The sequence below is a fragment of the Strongylocentrotus purpuratus genome, unplaced genomic scaffold (genome assembly GCF_000002235.5).
Source record: "Strongylocentrotus purpuratus isolate Spur 01 unplaced genomic scaffold, Spur_5.0 spur5_scaffold_3, whole genome shotgun sequence".
NCBI classification, from domain to species: Eukaryota; Metazoa; Echinodermata; class Echinoidea; order Camarodonta; family Strongylocentrotidae; genus Strongylocentrotus; species Strongylocentrotus purpuratus.
In genome coordinates this window covers 28,698,035-28,717,383 of record NW_022145609.1, presented here as the reverse complement: position 1 = coordinate 28,717,383, position 19,349 = coordinate 28,698,035, and the positions used below count along the sequence as shown (strand labels likewise).

Sequence of the window (19,349 nt, the reverse complement as noted above, 5' to 3'; positions counted from 1 at the left end):
TTAATTTGACTTATTCTGGTTTTGAAAAAGAAGAAGAAATGAATGGGGAAGTATTTATACGAAAACACACATCATATTTAAGAAAGGTAATATTCTGATATAATCATTCATATATTATTATATATATAATATTCTAAGGGTAACTGACGTTTGACTGAACAAGCATAGTGTAATTGGTAAGGCACATTGAAATTAGTTCTACTGCCTCATTTTTATATTAATGTGACTTAAAAATACTTAAAATTAATGTGTTTTCATTAGTACAATTAGAAAGTGTTCTTAATGATGAACACAAATCGAGATTCAAAAAGGACACTTCCTTTTCTTTCCGACTACGACTAAATATAAGGCACATGATCATGAGGAATAACTGTGTGAAATCGTCTTGTTTGAAGCTACTGATTTATAGTCTGATAACATTAAAAATATACAAAAATCATCTCCGATAATATAGGAGAAAAAAAGTCTTCGCATACCCTTCCGATTTAGTGGCTATCTGGCCTTTTGCACAGAAAGTCTGCAATATTTTTTTAAAATTATGCAGGGGCAACCTCATTCTTAAAGAATTAATATCTAAACCATACATAAATAACCTCTACCATATTTTTAGGAACCCTCGGTTAATAGCTATTCTGTAATAGCCCAGCTGAGCAGTTTGATCCTTCCGAAATTATGTTGCCATTATCTCTATGTTTTTATAAATATATACTAGGTAAATAAAATCGATTATTCAATAAAAACCGCAGCTAGTTAAGGTTATTAGCTCTGGCAAAGAAACATATCCAAATTATCTGATCTCGTGTCAAAGATTTTCACTAGAATCAGATGATGTCATGTCTATTTTGACGTTTTTAAAGACCGCGTGCTTAAATGATTGAGTTTGGTGCCCTATACCGTTTTAGAATAACCATAGCAACGATTTCCTGACCATTGTTAAATGCGCTTGTGTTAACAAAAGATATTAGCGCATTGCATTGTCAAGTAAAGTGCGCAGACGGTTTAATTGTTTAGTATTAAGTACATTGAACGCTATTAGTACCCATGGCACCGGCACCGCGCATTAAGTGAATGCGCGTAATACAAACAAAGGAAAAAATACTTGATAAGCGCGCGCTATATTTTGCCCTTGGTCTCAAAACAACACAAAATACAGGGGAAAGAAACTTAAACCAGCCATGGATGCAGGGATAAATATTTAGGGTAACAGCGGGATCAGAATAAAAAGAAAGACATTTCGTCCAACGCGCGTGTGCATTATGGCGCATGCACGACACCTGTTCCTATTGTTGGTCGCCTTTACGATCACGATAGTGACTGCGAGATTGGACTTCAATCCAACCATCATCAACGAAGATCGCGGAAGAACCAAGATTCACGTTGGATTACTGGCAGAATGGACGACCGCAGACGGAGACCAAGGAACATTGGGCTTTCCCGCTCTTGGTGCTTTACCATTAGCAATATCACTGGCCAACCAAGATTCTAACATTCTAAATGGTGAGTCCTTTTCCTTGTTTTATTAATTTCTTCCAAAGTCATTGTGACCATGATGACTGTGTTGCATTCAAACTGTGGAGTGTTTTTTTTTGGGGGGGGGGGGGCAAAAAAGACCGACAAGAAAGGGCACTGACCTAGACTACAAAGGGAAATCTCAAACTTTCAAGGCGAAAAAAAAAACAATTTATTTTTTAGACATTAGACTCTAGATCTATACTACTAGGTCAATACCCCTAGGCCCTAGACCTACAATATGATTAGACTAGACTCTAGGCCTACATTTACATCATCAATATCAGGGATGATTTCAATATCATGATATTCGTTTCTCTTTATGCCTAGAATATATTTATAAGATAGGGTCTACTGCTTATTGCTTAAGCATCATACTTTGCAGTTGGGTGTGATGCCGGTCTGAAAATTCATTCACGAGCGAGCGAAACGAGCGAGGACATTTTTAAAGAGTTGTGAGGTCGCAGTGCATGAAATTATTTATAAAGAGGATAAACCACAATCCCGATGGGAACATAGACTAGGTCTGGACCTAAGCACATTATCATAACGTAACATCGAAAAGACCTTCGAGTTTGATAAGTAACATAATGATATCATACTAGTACTATAGTATTACATGTATGAGGCCGCCATCCATCTCCAGTCTAGCCGCTTACGATGGTGGTCTCCTGCGTTCTAAATGACCTCTCTAATTTATTGAAAAATATTTACTAGGGTCTAGATCTAGATCTACTTCTACGACGATACTCAGCAGGATCCATAAGTCAGGATGTAGTGCTGTAGTGTTGTGATAATGTGCTTATGATCTAGACTAGATCTGTATAGACTAGAATCTATTTCTTATCATATTTGTATGCTTCGTAGGTCTACATGTTTATTGTATGATATAAGTGTATATGATTTTCTGTTTACTTACTTTTGTAAACATTTTATTCATTGCATTTGTTATTGTTCGAATTTTTGTACTTTGAACTTGAGTTTTTATCTTTTTGCACTCAGAAATAAAATCAATCAAACAAACAAAAACCAAAATATTGAGAGAAATTGCTTGTAGACTACTGTCTTGTACTATTTGTAGGCGCATGAAATTAGGGGGCGCGTTTAATGATGAGAGGAACAGGGGACACTACTATCTAGACTACTTATATTTAAAAAATAGTCTAATACTAATTTTACATACTTTACATACATGCACATATAAACGCTACCTCATGTACATTAATCCGATGGTACATTGATGATTTTATTTAATTTATATTTTAAGGATTTGACGTTCAGTTTGAATGGGTTGACACCCACTGTGATATTAACATCGGAATGCATGCCGTAAGTGATTGGTGGAAACGAGGCTTTGTTGGTGTTATTGGACCGGGTTGTGGTTGTACCTATGAAGGTCGTCTTGCCTCTGCTCTCAACATCCCCATGATCGACTATGTAAGTATTACCTTCTTCCGCTCATCTCTCTTATGCGTCTTTAGCTAGAGCCCCTAATTCGCCAACAATTTGATTGCAAAGTTTCACTTAAATTGTATCATAATGTGGAAGAGGATGTCATTTAAGACATACTTCCTCAAAGAATCCCCTTCGAAAAAAAAAATGAGTTTGAAGACAATTATTGATAAAAGAATACATAGGTCTAGGTCTAGTCTAGATAGATCTAATATCTTTTTTATTTATTTATATATATATATATATATATTTTTTTTTTAGGGGGGGGGTCGTATTCAGGAAACCTAATTTTGTTATTCTTTCATCATCAATATTCGACTTCGAATACATTTTTTGGGGTAAAAATTATCTGTACAGAGAGCTGAATAGTTTTTCTTAAGAGGGATGACAGGTACTTCTAATCCTCGAGAATCTGATGATCGAGTAGTGAAGGCAATTGATTTGTAGATTAATTGAATTTAAAGAGAGAACTGTGTTCGGCTTTGGCCGAAACATTGAATATAATTGAGAGCATTATGATAAAATTGAATGCATTTCTTTGACTGCTATCAGGTTTGTGATGAAAATCCAGTATCGGACAAATCCATCTATCCAACTTTCCTTCGTACCATTCCACCAAGCATCCAAGTTGTCGAAGCCATGATCCTTACACTACAAAGATACGACTGGGATCAGGTAATTGATTCGTTCTTATGCTTCTTTCTGTCTTCTTTTCGATTTTTTTCCTAGACAATGCTATGTTTTTTCATCTCTCTGTTTTATTTGTATTGCAATACTTACATTTATGGTGTAGGTATCCTATTGTTGATTGCATTAATCACATCGGCCATTTAAATTTTTAGAGATCTACCTCTATACTATGAATTTTTAAGTGTGAACTTGCCCTGCCGCTACTACTGGGATTATTATTTTAGTAACCACCACCACCGCCACTAATATGTATTATCTTTTTTTGTTGAATAAAGGTGTCAGTAGTTGTTGAAAATATCACAAAGTACCGGAACATCTTTAACACAATGAAGGACAAATTTGATGAGCGAGATTATGAGATTCTGCACGAGGAGTATTATGCAGGATTCGATCCATGGGACTACGAAATGGATGATCCTTTCTCTGAAATTATCCAACGGACTAAAGAAACAACAAGAAGTGAGTATTGGTGGTAATTCGTGTCTATTTAGATGCACACTCTACCGGTCTCTTGCATTCAACTCATAAATTCAGACCAACTTGTTATTCAACCAATCAGGCTTGCCCCTGAGATATTCCTTTAAAAATTGGTTATCTGTATTTGAGTTCAATTGAAATGAATTGTTTAGGAGCTACATATTTTTTAATGGAAGAGGTCCCAGATTGTAGAAGTATTGTGGTCTTGCGATTAAGCGACTGCGCATAGCGAGGTATGAGTTTCGAATCCCTACTACAGAACTAATGTCCCTTTTGCAGGAAATTCATCTACATTTGCCACTCTCCACTCAGGTGAAGTAAATGGTATCCTGCAGGAAAAGTTTCTTGAGTGCTTTAGCGACTTATGACCTCTCAGCTGAAGCAGGGGGGGGGGGGGGGGGCTAATGAATATCGTTAGTATGGATAATTATGAGCATTTATTTAAATTTTCCAGTCGAATTGTTGGAATTATATTAAAGAGTATATTTTGTTTTATAGGATGATGGTTTAAACCACGACTTTTGTAAAGGAGAATCTTCTCGTTTTATCCATTTAAATATTTGTCCAAGGTAGAAATCAAGCTCAAAATCTTTAATTATTAAATAGATAAACAAATTTGATTGTAATACTCTGTATACACGGTTGAAGAACATATTGAAAGTCATTGTAATATTACCTGTCATCTTTGGTAATTTTCATTATGCTCGTGTTTACCAATCATTGCATCCTGTACCTTATATCAATGATTTATGTTTTATCTAGTTTATGTATTCTTTGGTGATGCTAGCGACCTTCGTCAATTTGCTATGACAGCCTTAGATGAGGGAATCTTAGACTCGGGTGATTATGTGATTCTTGGAGCCGTCGTTGATTTAGAAGTCAGAGACAGTCAAGATTATCATAGTCTCGATTGTAAGTAAACCTAATATACTGAAAAACCTGGAGTGCTATTAAGAGATTGATTTTTTGTCTCAGCGAGACAAAATACCCTTAGTGATAAAATCGTGCTCAGAATACCGCCCGGTTATTGTGTGTTTGTTTTTTTGGTACTCTGTGTATTACAGTATATATAAAACTCACTATTTTTTGCTAAAGATTTCTCCTAACATTTAGCTCGAACTTTCGAAGGGAAGCAAACATATGTCACGGCAACGGAGAGCTGTTAACCTAAGAAAAGTTTAAAAAGTACATGTACATATGCATTGTCTTAGACAATACATACCAATCATATTTGAAATTGTGACTATAATATGTATTTCTCTGTTTTCCTATTTATACGGTATTTCCCTTTCAATTTTATGTTCCTTCATTTTGATATTCATATTCATATTTACATTGTAATACAATGTTATCTAATGTTATACTCATGTTGCAGATATCCTGGACACATCTGAATACTTGAATCAGATAAATCCTGATTATGCACGACTCTTTAAGAATCGGGAATATACTAGAAGTGACAATGACCGTGCGCTTGAAGCTTTGAAGAGTGTTATCATTGTTACTGGAGCACCTGTACTTAAAACAAGAAACTGGGATCGATTTTCAACCTTTGTGATCGACAACGCACTTGATGCGCCTTTCAATGGTGAATTAGAATTAAGAGCTGAAGTAAGTGCTCGTTTTGTTTATTCATTTACATTAAGAATATTGAATCGTTCTGTTTTTATAAATTTACATTAAGAATGTTGAATCTGCTCTCAATCTATAGTGGATATGTAATCAATTTCATCAGGAATTTTAACAGCTCATTAATGTTTTTCTTTCTCCCATCCATTTCATTTTGTTTCTTATGTCTTGAATAACATGTGTCGTACTTCCATTCCTTCCATTCACCATGTTCAATTTTCATCTAATGTCCTTTGGCAAGAAATTGATCTACATTTGCCACACTCAACCCAGGTGATGTAAATGGGTACCTGGCAGGAATTAATTCTTGAAATGCTAGAGCGCCGTAATGGCAGCACAGCTAAGGCTGGGGTAATAATCTGCAAGTTTGGAAGCGCTTAGTGATTGTAATAATTAAGCGCTATATAAAAACTGAGGAATAATATTATTATTATTGTCTTTGACAGATTGACTTTGCATCGGTGTACATGTTTGATGCCACGATGCAGCTTTTGGAAGCATTGGATCGCACACACACGGCCGGGGGTGATATATATGATGGAGAAGAAGTGGTTTCGACCCTCTTAAACTCTACGTATCGAAGTAAGATTTGAATCCAATATCATTGGATTGTGTAAAGCTATGTAATATGTTTCCTACCATTTGTGTAAGGCACAGTGATTCCATCTTAAAAATAAAGTACAAAATAGAATCATACAATTTTATTGGACAGTGACTAATATAGATTCAAGGAGGCGCGATAGCTCAGTCGGTAGAGCAGTGGTCTCGTAATTGAAACCAAGTCGATGCGCTAGTGCCCTTTTGGTAGGCTTTAATCTTCATTACCAGGTCCCTCTGAGAGGACCTAAATCCATCGGCCGTCTGGTTGCTTACAAACAAGCATTTATGCTTTCTTAGTCTATTGGTCCTTATTCAGCCGAGTTAGAATGAAGTCAAGAATGGTGGCATGATGTGGAGGAGTTTAAAAAAAGGCATGCTGGGTAAGATAGAAGGCATTTCCATTGTAACATATCACAAAGTTCACATACACATAACAAGGTAAAAAAAAAAAGGTAAAGAATCATTTCCCTTTAAGTTATAATATTTTGGGAAGAAATTCCAAGTAGAACATGGCCAAAGTCTAAGCCATGACAGGATAGAATGTACAGCCTGATTCTTCTCGAGTAGAAAACCCCAGTATAGATAACCATTATGTTCCTCTGTCAAGATCACATTTCTTGCGATAGGAGTCTTTGTTCATTGATATAAACTTGATGCAAACAACTTACAGTGCGATTTTTTGTTGATGGTTATATGTTTTTTTTTCTCGCTTCGCCTAGTATACAACGATTGTTATTGACTTAAAAATAAGTGTAGGATCTCGGGATGTTGTTTTAAATATGGACAGTGAGCAATGTAAATTTGTCATCTCTTGTTGATGTTTCGAATAAAGCGCTTGTATTTCGATCTGTTTGTATATAGGTAAGACTGACACCTTCTATCAGTTCGATGAGAATGGAGACGGTGTAAAGCCCTATGTTCTACTGCATCTTATACCTATACCTAAAGGAGATGGAGGGGCGACTAAAGATTCGCTTGGCATGTATCCTATTGGAACATTTAATAGAGAAAACGGCCAATGGGTAAGTACATACTAATAAAGAATTCATCGCCCTGGCTCAAATATTTAGAAGACTGTTTTAAGACTTTTGCTACTTTCATTTTGTTTCAACATTCGTCTTAACATTTTCATGGATGGATAGTTTTCACGATTTTATACACTTTTTCCTCGATTTCTTGACAGGGTTTTGAAGAGGCTTTGGATGAGGATGCAAACGTTTTGAGACCTGTTTGGCATAACAGAGATGAACCTCCTCTGGACATGCCTCCTTGTGGATTCCATGGCGAACTTTGCACAAGTAAATAGTTATCATATCCTCATTTCTATCTATGTCTGTATTATTAGTTGGTTCCCCCAATTTCTCCTCTCCGTCAATATTAATTTATTCTACCCTTGTTTCCAATGCGCTTTGTTTTTTTTGTACTTCTCCATGTTTTGTTGTTTCTTTCGTTTTTGGGCAGTCAATGTCAATCAGTCTGTAGTCACCAAGGAAACACCTTAATTTAACCCTTTCCCTACGGGAACCGGCCGCTCTGTGTACAAAGTCTATGGGAATATCAGAATCTTGAAGGGAAAAGGTTAAAGGGGACCCTTTTCTCCCTACAAAAATAAGGATAATATTGCAATGTTATGAAGCAGTTACAATAATACGAGCAGATAACTTCTCAAAACTTACATGTACATCATGCCAGCTCAGTAAATTTATGTTAATTCTTCCCTTTTCTCTCTCTCTCCCTCTCTTCCTTCCTCTCTCCCTTCCATTTAGTATTATATTTACCCTATTTTTAGGATTATTTATCAAATACTTCTTAAAGGTGATAACATACTTACCTCTGATATCATTTCATTAATATAAATATAAACATTAACAGGGTTTTCCGCATATTTTTTCTTTTTGATAACGACAATATAGCAGCCATTTAAACTAACTTTTTCTAATCTAATCTATATGAATTTACTTCATAATTACATTCTTTTAACATCTTTTTTATCTAAAGATTGGGCACTTTACCTTGGAGCTTCTATACCAACGTTCCTCATCATCTTTGGAGGACTAATTGGTTTCTTTATTTACAGGTAAAATCACCTCTCTTTCTGTTAACATGGCTGCTTTGTTTCGAAGCTCATTGACCTTGATATTTCAAAAAGCATTACAAAAAGTAAATCAAAAGAATTATGGAATGAATTTCAGTTCGTTATGAAAGTTACAAAAAAGTGTAATAAAACTCTTGAGGTGATACTTAATGAATTGCTTGTAATTAGTCCTCTCAAATATTTGACCAGTGTTTTTCATGGAAGTTATAATTTGAATATGGGATACTCCCAAAACCTGTTTTGTATACAGAAAAAAGTTTACAGTCTATACAAACCAGCTCGCTGATCTCACACTTCTATTCATATTGTCCAGAAACCTTGTGAGGCTTCCCATTCTATAGTATATCCCAAGTTGGCCACCCAATATTCATATGTGCATCTTCTTTTTTAATCTTCATATATCAAATTGAAATCCAAATACATTGTACCACACACATCTGTGAATCTTGATGTACACCCCCCCCCTCTTTTTTTTCTCTCTCTCCCCTTTTACCAATATTTGTTCCACCATATTCGTATTATTATGTATCCACTGAGGGTAGTCATGCTACCAAGCTTTGCTTACTTTGTCAACCCTCCTGTTTGATGTTTTTGATTAGTTACTTTATTCGACATTATATTCTTTTGAAATGTGTTACATGTGCAATGTTTTGTTTGTTATATATTTGTAAAACTGCAAAAGAAAGAGAAAATCAAACGGAAATAAATAAATCAAATCAAATCAAATCAATTGAAATCGGGATGTAATGATTTCTTGTAGGAAGCGGGCGTACGAAGCAGCACTTGATAGCTTGGTGTGGAAGGTTGACTGGAGTGAAGTACAAACTAAAGCAACGGATACAAATTCTCAGGGATTCTCCATGAAGAACATGGTTATGAGTGCCATCTCGGTCATATCGAATGCTGAAAAACAACAGATATTTGCTACCATTGGTACATACAGGGTAAGTCGCTGTTTAGATTATCAATTGATGATGTCAAATTGCTCAGTTTAAGTGAGATGCATGCATGTATCGTTCATGATAATCATTCGCCCCACCATGTATAGTACTCGAATAGAAGCTCAGGTATTTCTAACGAAATTGTAGCTTTATTTCTTAGTACACATGTATGTACAGCACATGCAAAGTTGCCGTGAAGATATATTCTGTTGTTTCCACAAACGCGTTACAATAAATGTGTACATAAGATCGTTTTATCAATATATCTTTAATTAAATAATGTTTCACGACTTATTGAGAAGTATTTATTATAAGTGATTTTTCTTCTCTTTTTTATTCAGGGTACAGTGTGTGCTCTTCATGCAGTTCATAAGAACCACATTGATCTTACAAGGGCTGTAAGAACTGAGCTGAAAATAGTAAGTACTGTATACAGAATGATCATATCAGTGACCAGCTGAGAGGGGAGCAATTGTATTAAACTCTATTCAAATGTTACTATTATCAACATAGTTATCCTTATTAAGCAATGAAATAATGAACTTAACAAACTTTAGGAGACACAATGAAATCGATATGACTATTTAAGGAACTCGGGAGTTATATTTCACTTTATTTTCCGTTTCGGTTTAATAAAATTTGGAGTGGACTATTTGGCTATTATTATTATTTTTATTATTATTATTATTATTATTATTATTATTCTTTTCTATCGTACATTATTTTTCTCGAATACAGAGTTGTAATTTAAAAAAAACCCCGCTTTTACAGTTCTAATTCTATGGTTCTCAAAGGAAATGAACAATTGCTTCTGAATTTAGTTTGATCTGCAAAAGGCATATAGTGTGAACATTCTTCTACGATGCTAGAAATATTGGCATTTCCACCAAGGCCATTTTTTAACCAGTTTGTATTATTTTTGATGTACCTTCTATCAGATGCGTGACATGAGACATGATAACATTTGTCCTTTCATCGGAGCTTGTATTGATCGTCCTCATATCAGTATCCTGATGCACTACTGCGCTAAGGGAAGCTTGCAGGTAATGTTTTACAGCACCCCTCTTCCTTTCATATATTTCTGTTTCTCAGCTCATAGAGACGGTAAGGCAGTGGTATGCGCTATAAGAGCAATGTAGTATTATTATCACGATTTTTATAGTTATATATAAGATGATGATGTAGATGATATCTATATTTTATTTACCTAAATGAAACAAAGAAAACAGGCTCGTAGAAGTACACCCTGCACCGAAAACCTGAAGAAAATCAAAATCCAACTCGTCCATAATTATTTAAAATTTGAGACCCAATGTTTCAAATATCTACTTACTCTTGTTTCTATGTAAGGCATTCTTGGGGGGGGGGGGCGGAGGGACATAAGGGTCAATTGTTTGGTAATACAAGCGAATAGTTCATTAGAACAATACTCATTGATTAAATTCTAGGATATTCTTGAGAATGATGACATCAAGCTGGACAGTATGTTCCTATCATCACTGATTGCTGACCTGGTCAAAGGCATCGTCTATCTGCATAGCTCAGAGATCAAATCACATGGGCATCTGAAATCAAGCAACTGTGTGGTCGATAACCGTTGGGTACTTCAGATCACTGACTACGGCCTGAATGAATTCAAGAAAGGACAGAAACAAGATGTCGACCTCGGTGACCATGCAAAACTAGCCCGTAAGTCATGGGATTCTCACATTCCCTTCATTAAACAACACTGCTACTTTGCTTATTTCTGTAGCCCTCCTGCCTCTAATGTATGTTAATCATGCATTCAATATATTTGTTTAATTTCGTTTATTATCTGTATAAAATTATATACACTTAAAATATTGTATCAAACCATATTATGTTCTTGAAAATGTATGATGAAAAAAAGAAAAAAGATGCAGAAACCAATAAATCAAATCAAATCAAATCAAAAGGCTAATTTTCATTGTATACATAATAACAATGAGCTATTTATGCCATACATGTATCTTGACTATTATGTATCGTATTATGTAAATAATGTAAATGAATGGATCCCTGGAATGGAGTTTATGATATTTGTTAGCAATGATATTTTTTAGCAATGGCGTACATGTAATGTGGAGAGAGAGAGAGAGAGAGATAGAGGGGAAAAAAGGGGGGGGGGGGGTAAATGGAACAGAAAAGTAAGTCAAATTACGTGGCTGAATGATTAGAGCGCCCGCCTCATGAACGGGAGGTCGTGGGTTCGATCCCCGGCCGAGTCATACCAAAGGCTTATAACAATGGGACTTTGCCTTTTTAGCTAGGCACTCAACATATTAGATTGGAGAAGGTTAATAGTAACATTATGTTATGCAGGGCCCGCTGGAAGAGCAGTTTCATAACTGAAGTGGCTACCCTGGGTAAATAAAACGTTATTATTATTTTATTTTTGTTGGAGATTGAAGACAAAATACCAAGCCACCTTTTTGGTAGAAGTGAATTCAGAGGTATAATAATTATTTTTCAAATGTTATTTCAGGTCAATTGTGGACATCACCAGAGCATCTCCGACAAGAAGGGAGCATGCCTACAGCCGGCTCCCCTCAAGGAGATATATACTCGTTTGCTATCATCTTGACTGAACTCTACTCAAGACAAGAGCCCTTCCATGAGAACGAAATGGATCTAGCAGGTAACACCTTATATACTGGTCCACTTCCATCTCATTCCATCCAAATACAAAATTGGTTATTCCTGTAGATACAGTTTTGTACTTTTTTATGAAATGTCATTTCTTTCTGTTTATGAGGTTTTATGATTTGTTCTTCTATGTTCTTCACTAGAAGTAAAGGCCACTGCCGGGGGGGGGGGGGGTAATATCGTACTGTGTATATAATTGCTGTTCCGTTTGTACTTGATTCGTCTAAAAACGTTTGAATGACTGTAGAGATCAACAAAAAAATCTGCTACTAATCGATTAAAGGTCTGTATATATGTATATGTATGAATATTCTTTTCATTTCAAAATTGTCTTCATTTCTCAGATATCATTGGACGAGTGAAGAGTGGTGAAGTGCCGCCGTATCGTCCGATCCTGAATGCAGTAAATGCTGCTGCTCCAGACTGCGTACTCAGTGCGATACGTGCATGCTGGCCTGAAGATCCTGCTGACCGACCCAATATCATGGCAGTACGCACCATGTTAGCTCCATTGCAGAAAGGATTGTGAGTTTCTCTTCAAACACTTCGACTTCCATCAATCATCTGTATCCTTGTTCTTATGTAGTTAAATCTCTTTTCACTTTATTTCTGTCTTCTCTTGTCTCTCGATCATCTAAATACTATTTCTCGATATTAAATCTGTGCTCAAGCACTGTTCTTCGCCTAGCAGAATTCAATGAGAAGAAGAGGAAAAAAGAAGAAATGTCCACAATATGTAAATCAAATTTGAACAACAGAAATGGTTCGAGCGAATACTGCTATGAAAAACAAGATGTAAGACTCAACAAAATGGAGGTTAATAACATGCTTTGTTTGCTTAATAATTGCTCGTAGGAAACCTAACATTCTGGACAACATGATTGCCATCATGGAACGCTATACCAATAACTTGGAAGAACTAGTAGATGAACGAACACAGGAACTGCAGAAGGAGAAGACTAAGACAGAACAACTACTTCATCGTATGCTTCCACCGTAAGTACATCACCTAAAATATGATATATTCATTAATCCTCATTACCAGGTCCCTCGGAGAGGACCTAAAGCCGTCGGCCGTCTGGTTGCTTACTTACAAGCATTTATGCTTTCTTAGCAGTCAGGTAAAATAACCAACCAACCAACCAACCAACCAATCAAAATATAATCTCGATTAGTAATTTCGACTTCAAAATATTGAAATTATGATATGATTATCACAAACCTCTATTTGCTGTTACAGGGTCTTTGGAGTTATAAGTAGCTGATAAAAGCGCATTTCACTGTATTATTCCCTTTAAGCTAACCATTTTGCTCAAGATTCATCTTTCCTTGTTCGTTTCAATTCTTGTAAATGTTTCCCTTTTGTCTACAATTTCTGTAAATCTAAGTCACTGTATTTGTTCGTCTGCTTGTCCCTTTGCCTGTCTACCTCTCTTCATCTCCTGTCTGTATCTCTCAATATTCTCCCTTTATTTTTGTGATTGCCTTTGAATCAGATCCATTGCATCTCAGCTGATCAAGGGTATTGCTGTCTTACCCGAAACCTTTGAAATGGTATCCATCTTCTTCTCTGACATTGTTGGTTTTACTGCCCTCTCTGCGGCTAGTACACCAATTCAGGTAGGCCATCTTTAATCCCTGCACACCTGTTTCTAACAAGTTACCTTACAAGGGTACTATATACCAGCAGAAAGGTTCTGTTGTTTCCCGATGTGATAATTTGTCCATATTTTGGTAAGAATGATTGCTAGCTGGACAATATATTGACTATAATCAGGCTAATCGTATCTAGATCTATAGGCATCTCACTCCCATGTCTGTGGGATTGAATCTCATTTACACATACCAACGACTGATCGCAAAGTCAAAACCATGTAAAACTGTAACTTTTATGTCTGATGGAAAATGACAACGATAATGATACTGACAATTACAATATGACTGATACTGTCTGGTAATAATTACAATGTCGATCCTGGTGAATATTCAAAGTTGGGATATATAACAAATGTCATGTAAACTTTTTTTAAAATTTGTTCACGCAATTTTGTGGTCTTATAACATCCAACTTAAAACCATAATACTACATAAAATATCTTTCATACTCGGTGTTCTAAATAGGGGATAGATATTTAACACGCAAAATGAGACATATATACTATTACTAGAATATTTCTAACTGGTACTACCATGCCATCTGTTTATCTAAAATAGTACTTACTGGATAAATAATAACGCCCCATGGAGGGAATTAGACACAACTTAAGAATTTTATGTTATTTGTCTCTATAGGTCGTGAACCTGCTGAATGATTTGTACACTCTTTTCGATGCCATTATTTCCAACTATGACGTGTACAAGGTATGTAGTTGAGTGATATATGATAGTCAGTGCATCAATTTACAGATCTATTCCTGTAAGTTGTTCATCCATGATATTGCAGTTTCTCTCGTTTAATCCAAGAGCTGTGTAAATTCAATTTTCTGAATTACATTTTGAATTTAAACACTCGCTGGACGACCTACCAGTAGGGATATCTGAACAAAGAGAAAGCAAAGAGAAATAAGGTTCTAACATTTTAGAAAGGAGAGGGTAGGGGGGGGGGGGGGTGTGGAGGGACTGACTTAACACCATCTGGGCCCCATTTCACCAAAAATGTCACTGGTTTTTGTCATTTGCCATTGAAAAGGGGCATTGTGAACGGGTCCCAGATCTGCCAATGGCAATGTCCTTGAATATGGCTGCATAGCACATCGTAATGGAATTTGAATTGACATCCCTGGTAATTCATGAGTAATCCAATTATGTATATCTTATTCAGGTCGAAACCATTGGAGATGCATACATGCTTGTATCCGGTTTACCTCTCCGTAATGGAGATCGTCATGCTGGTCAGATCGCATCTACTGCTCATCATCTCTTAGAATCTGTCAAAGGATTCATTGTACCTCATAAACCCGAGGTCTTCCTTAAACTCCGTATTGGTATCCATTCGGGTAAGCTTCACTTAATTACCAATACCACTTAATTGATGGCAACATGATTTATCAATCTGCACTTTCTTCTCTCCACCATATACCCCCAAAGATGCAAATATATTGTAGTCAAGTCATCTATCATTTTGAAACCGAGTTTCGGGTTTGATCGCTCTGGTTGAATCAGATAGGATCGGATTTAATTTGAATTTGATACCAAAGGTGCATATTTAAAAGAATTACATTTCCAATCAATGAAATTTGTAAAGCGCAAGTATTTATCTGCCTAATCAAAGACATTTACAAAAAAGAAGATATTCTGGGAGAGACTGGGGTAGTAGCTAGTTGTAAGAATGTGGAATGGGTATTACGCTGATATTTGAAAGTAGATAGCAGATCACAAGAGTGAAGGTATCGAGAAAGACTAATTTTGAAGTCATGAAATTGTTGATCATAAGCCTGTTATGTCGATTCACGTATTTCTGACTAGTAACAGTTATATCCTTTGTGTAATTTGTTAACATTCATTTTTTTTTAAATGCGATTAAAAAAAAAATTAAACCAGGTATTGGGCGGAACAGATTTAATACAGTTACATATTGATTCTCACCAAGGTCTTATCTAAATTCGTTGATATAATGGTTGTATTGAACTTTCCTTTTTGTACAGGTTCATGTGTCGCTGGCGTAGTTGGTCTAACGATGCCTCGTTATTGTCTCTTTGGAGATACCGTCAACACAGCATCCCGTATGGAATCAAATGGACTTGGTCAGTTAACATTTGGATTCTTCAACAAAAATCATTTTAGCCTATCAATATCCAGATTTAACATTACTCCAATTTTTATGCCTCCGTTACGAAGTAGCCGGAGGCATTATGTTTTCGGGTTGTCCGTCCGTACGTACGTACGTCTGTACGTACGTACGCCCTGTTCTCGTGATCGCGTTATGTGAAGAACTGGTTGATGGATTCCTGCCAAACTTTGGTCATGTATGTATCTTGTAGAGCCGATGAACTGATTAGATTTTGGGGTTACGAGGTCAAAGGTCAAAGGTCACAGGGCTCATTATGTATGCAAAACGAGCTCGTGATCGCGTTATCTGAAGAACCGATTGATGGATTGCTGCCAAACTTTGGTCATGTATGTTACTTGCAGAGCCGATGAACTGATTAGATGTAGGGGTCACAAGGTCAAAGGTCATGGGCTCATTATGTATGCAAAAATAGCTTGTAATCACAATATTCTGAGAACCTGTTAATGGATTACAATTGAACTTGAATTCGAAAAATTTCTTCTGTTTTGGTTTGTAAAATTGCTCTATGACGGAGGCATCATTTTCGACTGCGCGCAGTCGAAGTTCCATCTAGTTTTTGTAATGATGTTTCTCTTTATACTCATTCAGCTAATTCTAAATCTTAAACGGTAATAGGTACACATTAAAAAGACTCGGCCCTATACTGCAATACAGAAATCTCATTAATATTAAAACCGAGTAATGTAGGCTTAAAAAGTAGCTAAAGTTACTCATTTAATTCGGAAATAGTTTTCATGCGCTCAAACTTGAAATGTATTCCCTATTTATTTATTTTTACTACTGACCCATAGTACCTGGAATCATAGTTTGCTTATAGATTTATTCAAATCACGGGTTCATGTGACATAAGAAAAAGCATTGTTTCCTTTCTTCATATCTACAACGAAAGGCCTAAGCAAATTTATGGTCTATATATTTAGGGATTTCATTTTCGAATTGACTTGGGTGATTTTTTTCACAGCTCTGCGAATCCACGTTAGTCCATGGTGCAAACAGGTTCTGGATAAGCTTGGTGGTTATGAACTTGAAGATCGAGGCCTTGTTCCAATGAAGGTAGGTAAACCAACAACATTATACCTTCTAAATATTCCAGCTGTTGAAAACAAACCCTGTGATAAATATGTTCTTCAATCGCAAATTTTTTTTTTTAGTGAACTCTTGACATCTAGCCAATTTGAGTGGAATACAACGAGAAGTCTAACAAAAATATTTTTCGTTACAACTTCCAATGATAATGTAATATAGTTTCAGATAGTCGCAGTTGATGTCAAAGACATGTCATCTTTCAATCGCCAGCAAGTCTTGAAGATTAAATTTATACAATCATTAATTTTTGAAATGTTCTGTGCAAGGGTGTCGATTTGTATCTGTGGTTGGGGGAATGATAGGTGCCAAATATTTTCGGCAATGGATCAAAGCAACCAAGAGGTAGAAGTGTGTGGCAGGTTGCACCCTCTTCCCTAGCGCGTATCCATGCAGGATTTCATTTTAGGGGAGGGCGGTAGTGAGCACGCGGAGGTAGTGAGCATTTATCGGAGGTTATGTTTGCATATGTTTGCATAACGCATATAGATCTAGGCCTATACTATTAGTTTTTATGTTTTTCGTGTATAAAGTTGTATACTTACAGAGCGCGCTCCCTATATATAGTGCAGGGAGGGGGGGGGGGGTGGGGTCCCCTCTGAAGTTTCATTCAATTATTTGAAAAAATTCGTTGGACCGTTCTCGACTCTCAATCCTTGTTTGAATCAAGTTCCCCTTCCCCCGCGCATAGCGCCGAAGCTCTGACGTTTCATAAGATCATTAAAGAAAGAAGACGATTCGATCTACCGTTCTCGACTCTTAATCCTTGTTTGAATCAAGTTCCCCTTCCTCCGCGCATAGCGCGGAAGCTCTGACGTTTCATTAGAATATTAAAGAAAGAAGACGACTCGATGTACCATTCTCGACTCTTAAATCTCGTCTGAATTCATGTTCGCCCATCCCGCGCGAAGCGCGGAAGCTTTCACGTTTCATTAAATTATTGGAGAAAGAAGACGATTCGTTGTATCGTGTCCTTGTCTAAATTCAGTTCCCCCCTCCCGCCCGAAGCGCAGAAGCTTTGACGTTTCATTTAATCATTACTCTTAATCCACGTCTGAAATCATTGTCGCCCATCCCGCGCGTAGCGCGGAAGCTTTCACGTTTTCTTAAATTGTTAGAAAAAGAAGACGATTCGTTGTATTGTGTACCTTGACGTTTCATTTAATTATAACTCTTAATCCTAGTCTGGATTCATTGCCCCCCTCTCATGCAAAGCGCGGAAGCTTTGCCGTTTCACTAAATTAATAGAGAAGGAAGATGATTCGTTGTACTGTTCTCTATATTAATCCTTGTCTGAATTCAGTTTCCCCACACGATGTACGTATGTATGTATTATGAAAATGAGATAGCAAAATGTGTATATTGATGGTCATCTTGCGAGTAATAACCATTAACTACTCTCATCGGGCTCTCGTTAATTTTTCTCTTCATGTTTTCATTTTTTTTATGGTGAATTATTGGGGGGGGGGGATGATTGTACAGGCCATCCCCCACCTAAAATATTGGGGGGGGGGGGATATATCCCCCCATCCCCCAGGATCGACACCCATGGTTCTGTGTGATTTGTTCCCAGGGTAAAGGAGAAATCCATACCTTCTGGTTGCTAGGACAAGATCCAAGCTACAAGATCACCAAGGTCAAACCACCACCACAGAAGCTCACTCAAGAGGCCATAGAGATCGCTGCTAATCGTGTCATACCTGATGACGTCTAAATATACAACCCACTGGTACAACTACAATCAACAACAAATGAAGAATGTTACCAGATACTTCTGATAAAATACAAGGAATGTTATTCCCGACCCCTTCACGTGAAATATAACGTCGGGTAAATTCATTGGTCTTAAAGCTTACATGATTCAGTAAGCATTGTAAGAAACATATAAAATGTCTGAAAATATTTCATACATTTAAAGAACCAATAAATGTTAGTTTGGTCTGTTGATAAAATGAGTTAGAGCAAACGTTTAGCAGTTACTACTCCCCTATGAGCAGTGGTTAGATGAAATTGAGTCTACAATAAAACTACTGTTTCGAGTTAGAGTTTTCTTATTGAAATAAGAATGAATGACCTCCATTGCTAGCAAAGGAAAATTGAATGTAAAACGTTTGTATAATCGCATTGACATTATGTTGCTTCAATATGGGGTATAAATTACGTGTGCCTTAATTTCATCTATAAAAAAAAGCCACTTGGTAATGTTTATTTACGTACAGCGTCAAAATTGAATATTGTATGGTAATTTTACATTAAAAAAAACCCTCATGTAGTTTGCATTAAATATATGTAACTTGAATTGTTCATGACGAGCAAAAAAAGAATGGAATAAATTATTCGTCAATTAACAGCCTCTTGTTTTACATTGTTGCCAGTTTGTTTTATCGAAGTCTGTCGAGTGATATTTCCTTTCTCA

At 36.4% G+C, this 19,349-nt stretch overlaps 1 protein-coding gene across 1 annotated transcript; it reads left to right on the top strand.

The window, feature by feature from the left end:
• Window positions 1-1,255: 1,255 nt before the first annotated feature.
• On the top strand, window positions 1,256-18,829 carry LOC373321 (guanylate cyclase). The gene is given in 23 exon segments (NM_214540.1): window positions 1,256-1,497; window positions 2,777-2,946; window positions 3,514-3,636; window positions 3,927-4,110; window positions 4,891-5,040; window positions 5,504-5,739; window positions 6,204-6,339; window positions 7,219-7,379; window positions 7,541-7,655; window positions 8,356-8,434; window positions 9,213-9,396; window positions 9,735-9,812; window positions 10,332-10,436; window positions 10,842-11,082; window positions 11,900-12,052; window positions 12,405-12,585; window positions 12,916-13,056; window positions 13,557-13,680; window positions 14,353-14,421; window positions 14,882-15,056; window positions 15,705-15,803; window positions 16,812-16,903; window positions 18,507-18,829. Coding segments are annotated over 23 exon segments (3,378 nt in total). The 5' UTR covers window position 1,256; the 3' UTR covers window positions 18,648-18,829.
• The last annotated feature ends 520 nt before the right edge of the window (window positions 18,830-19,349 follow it).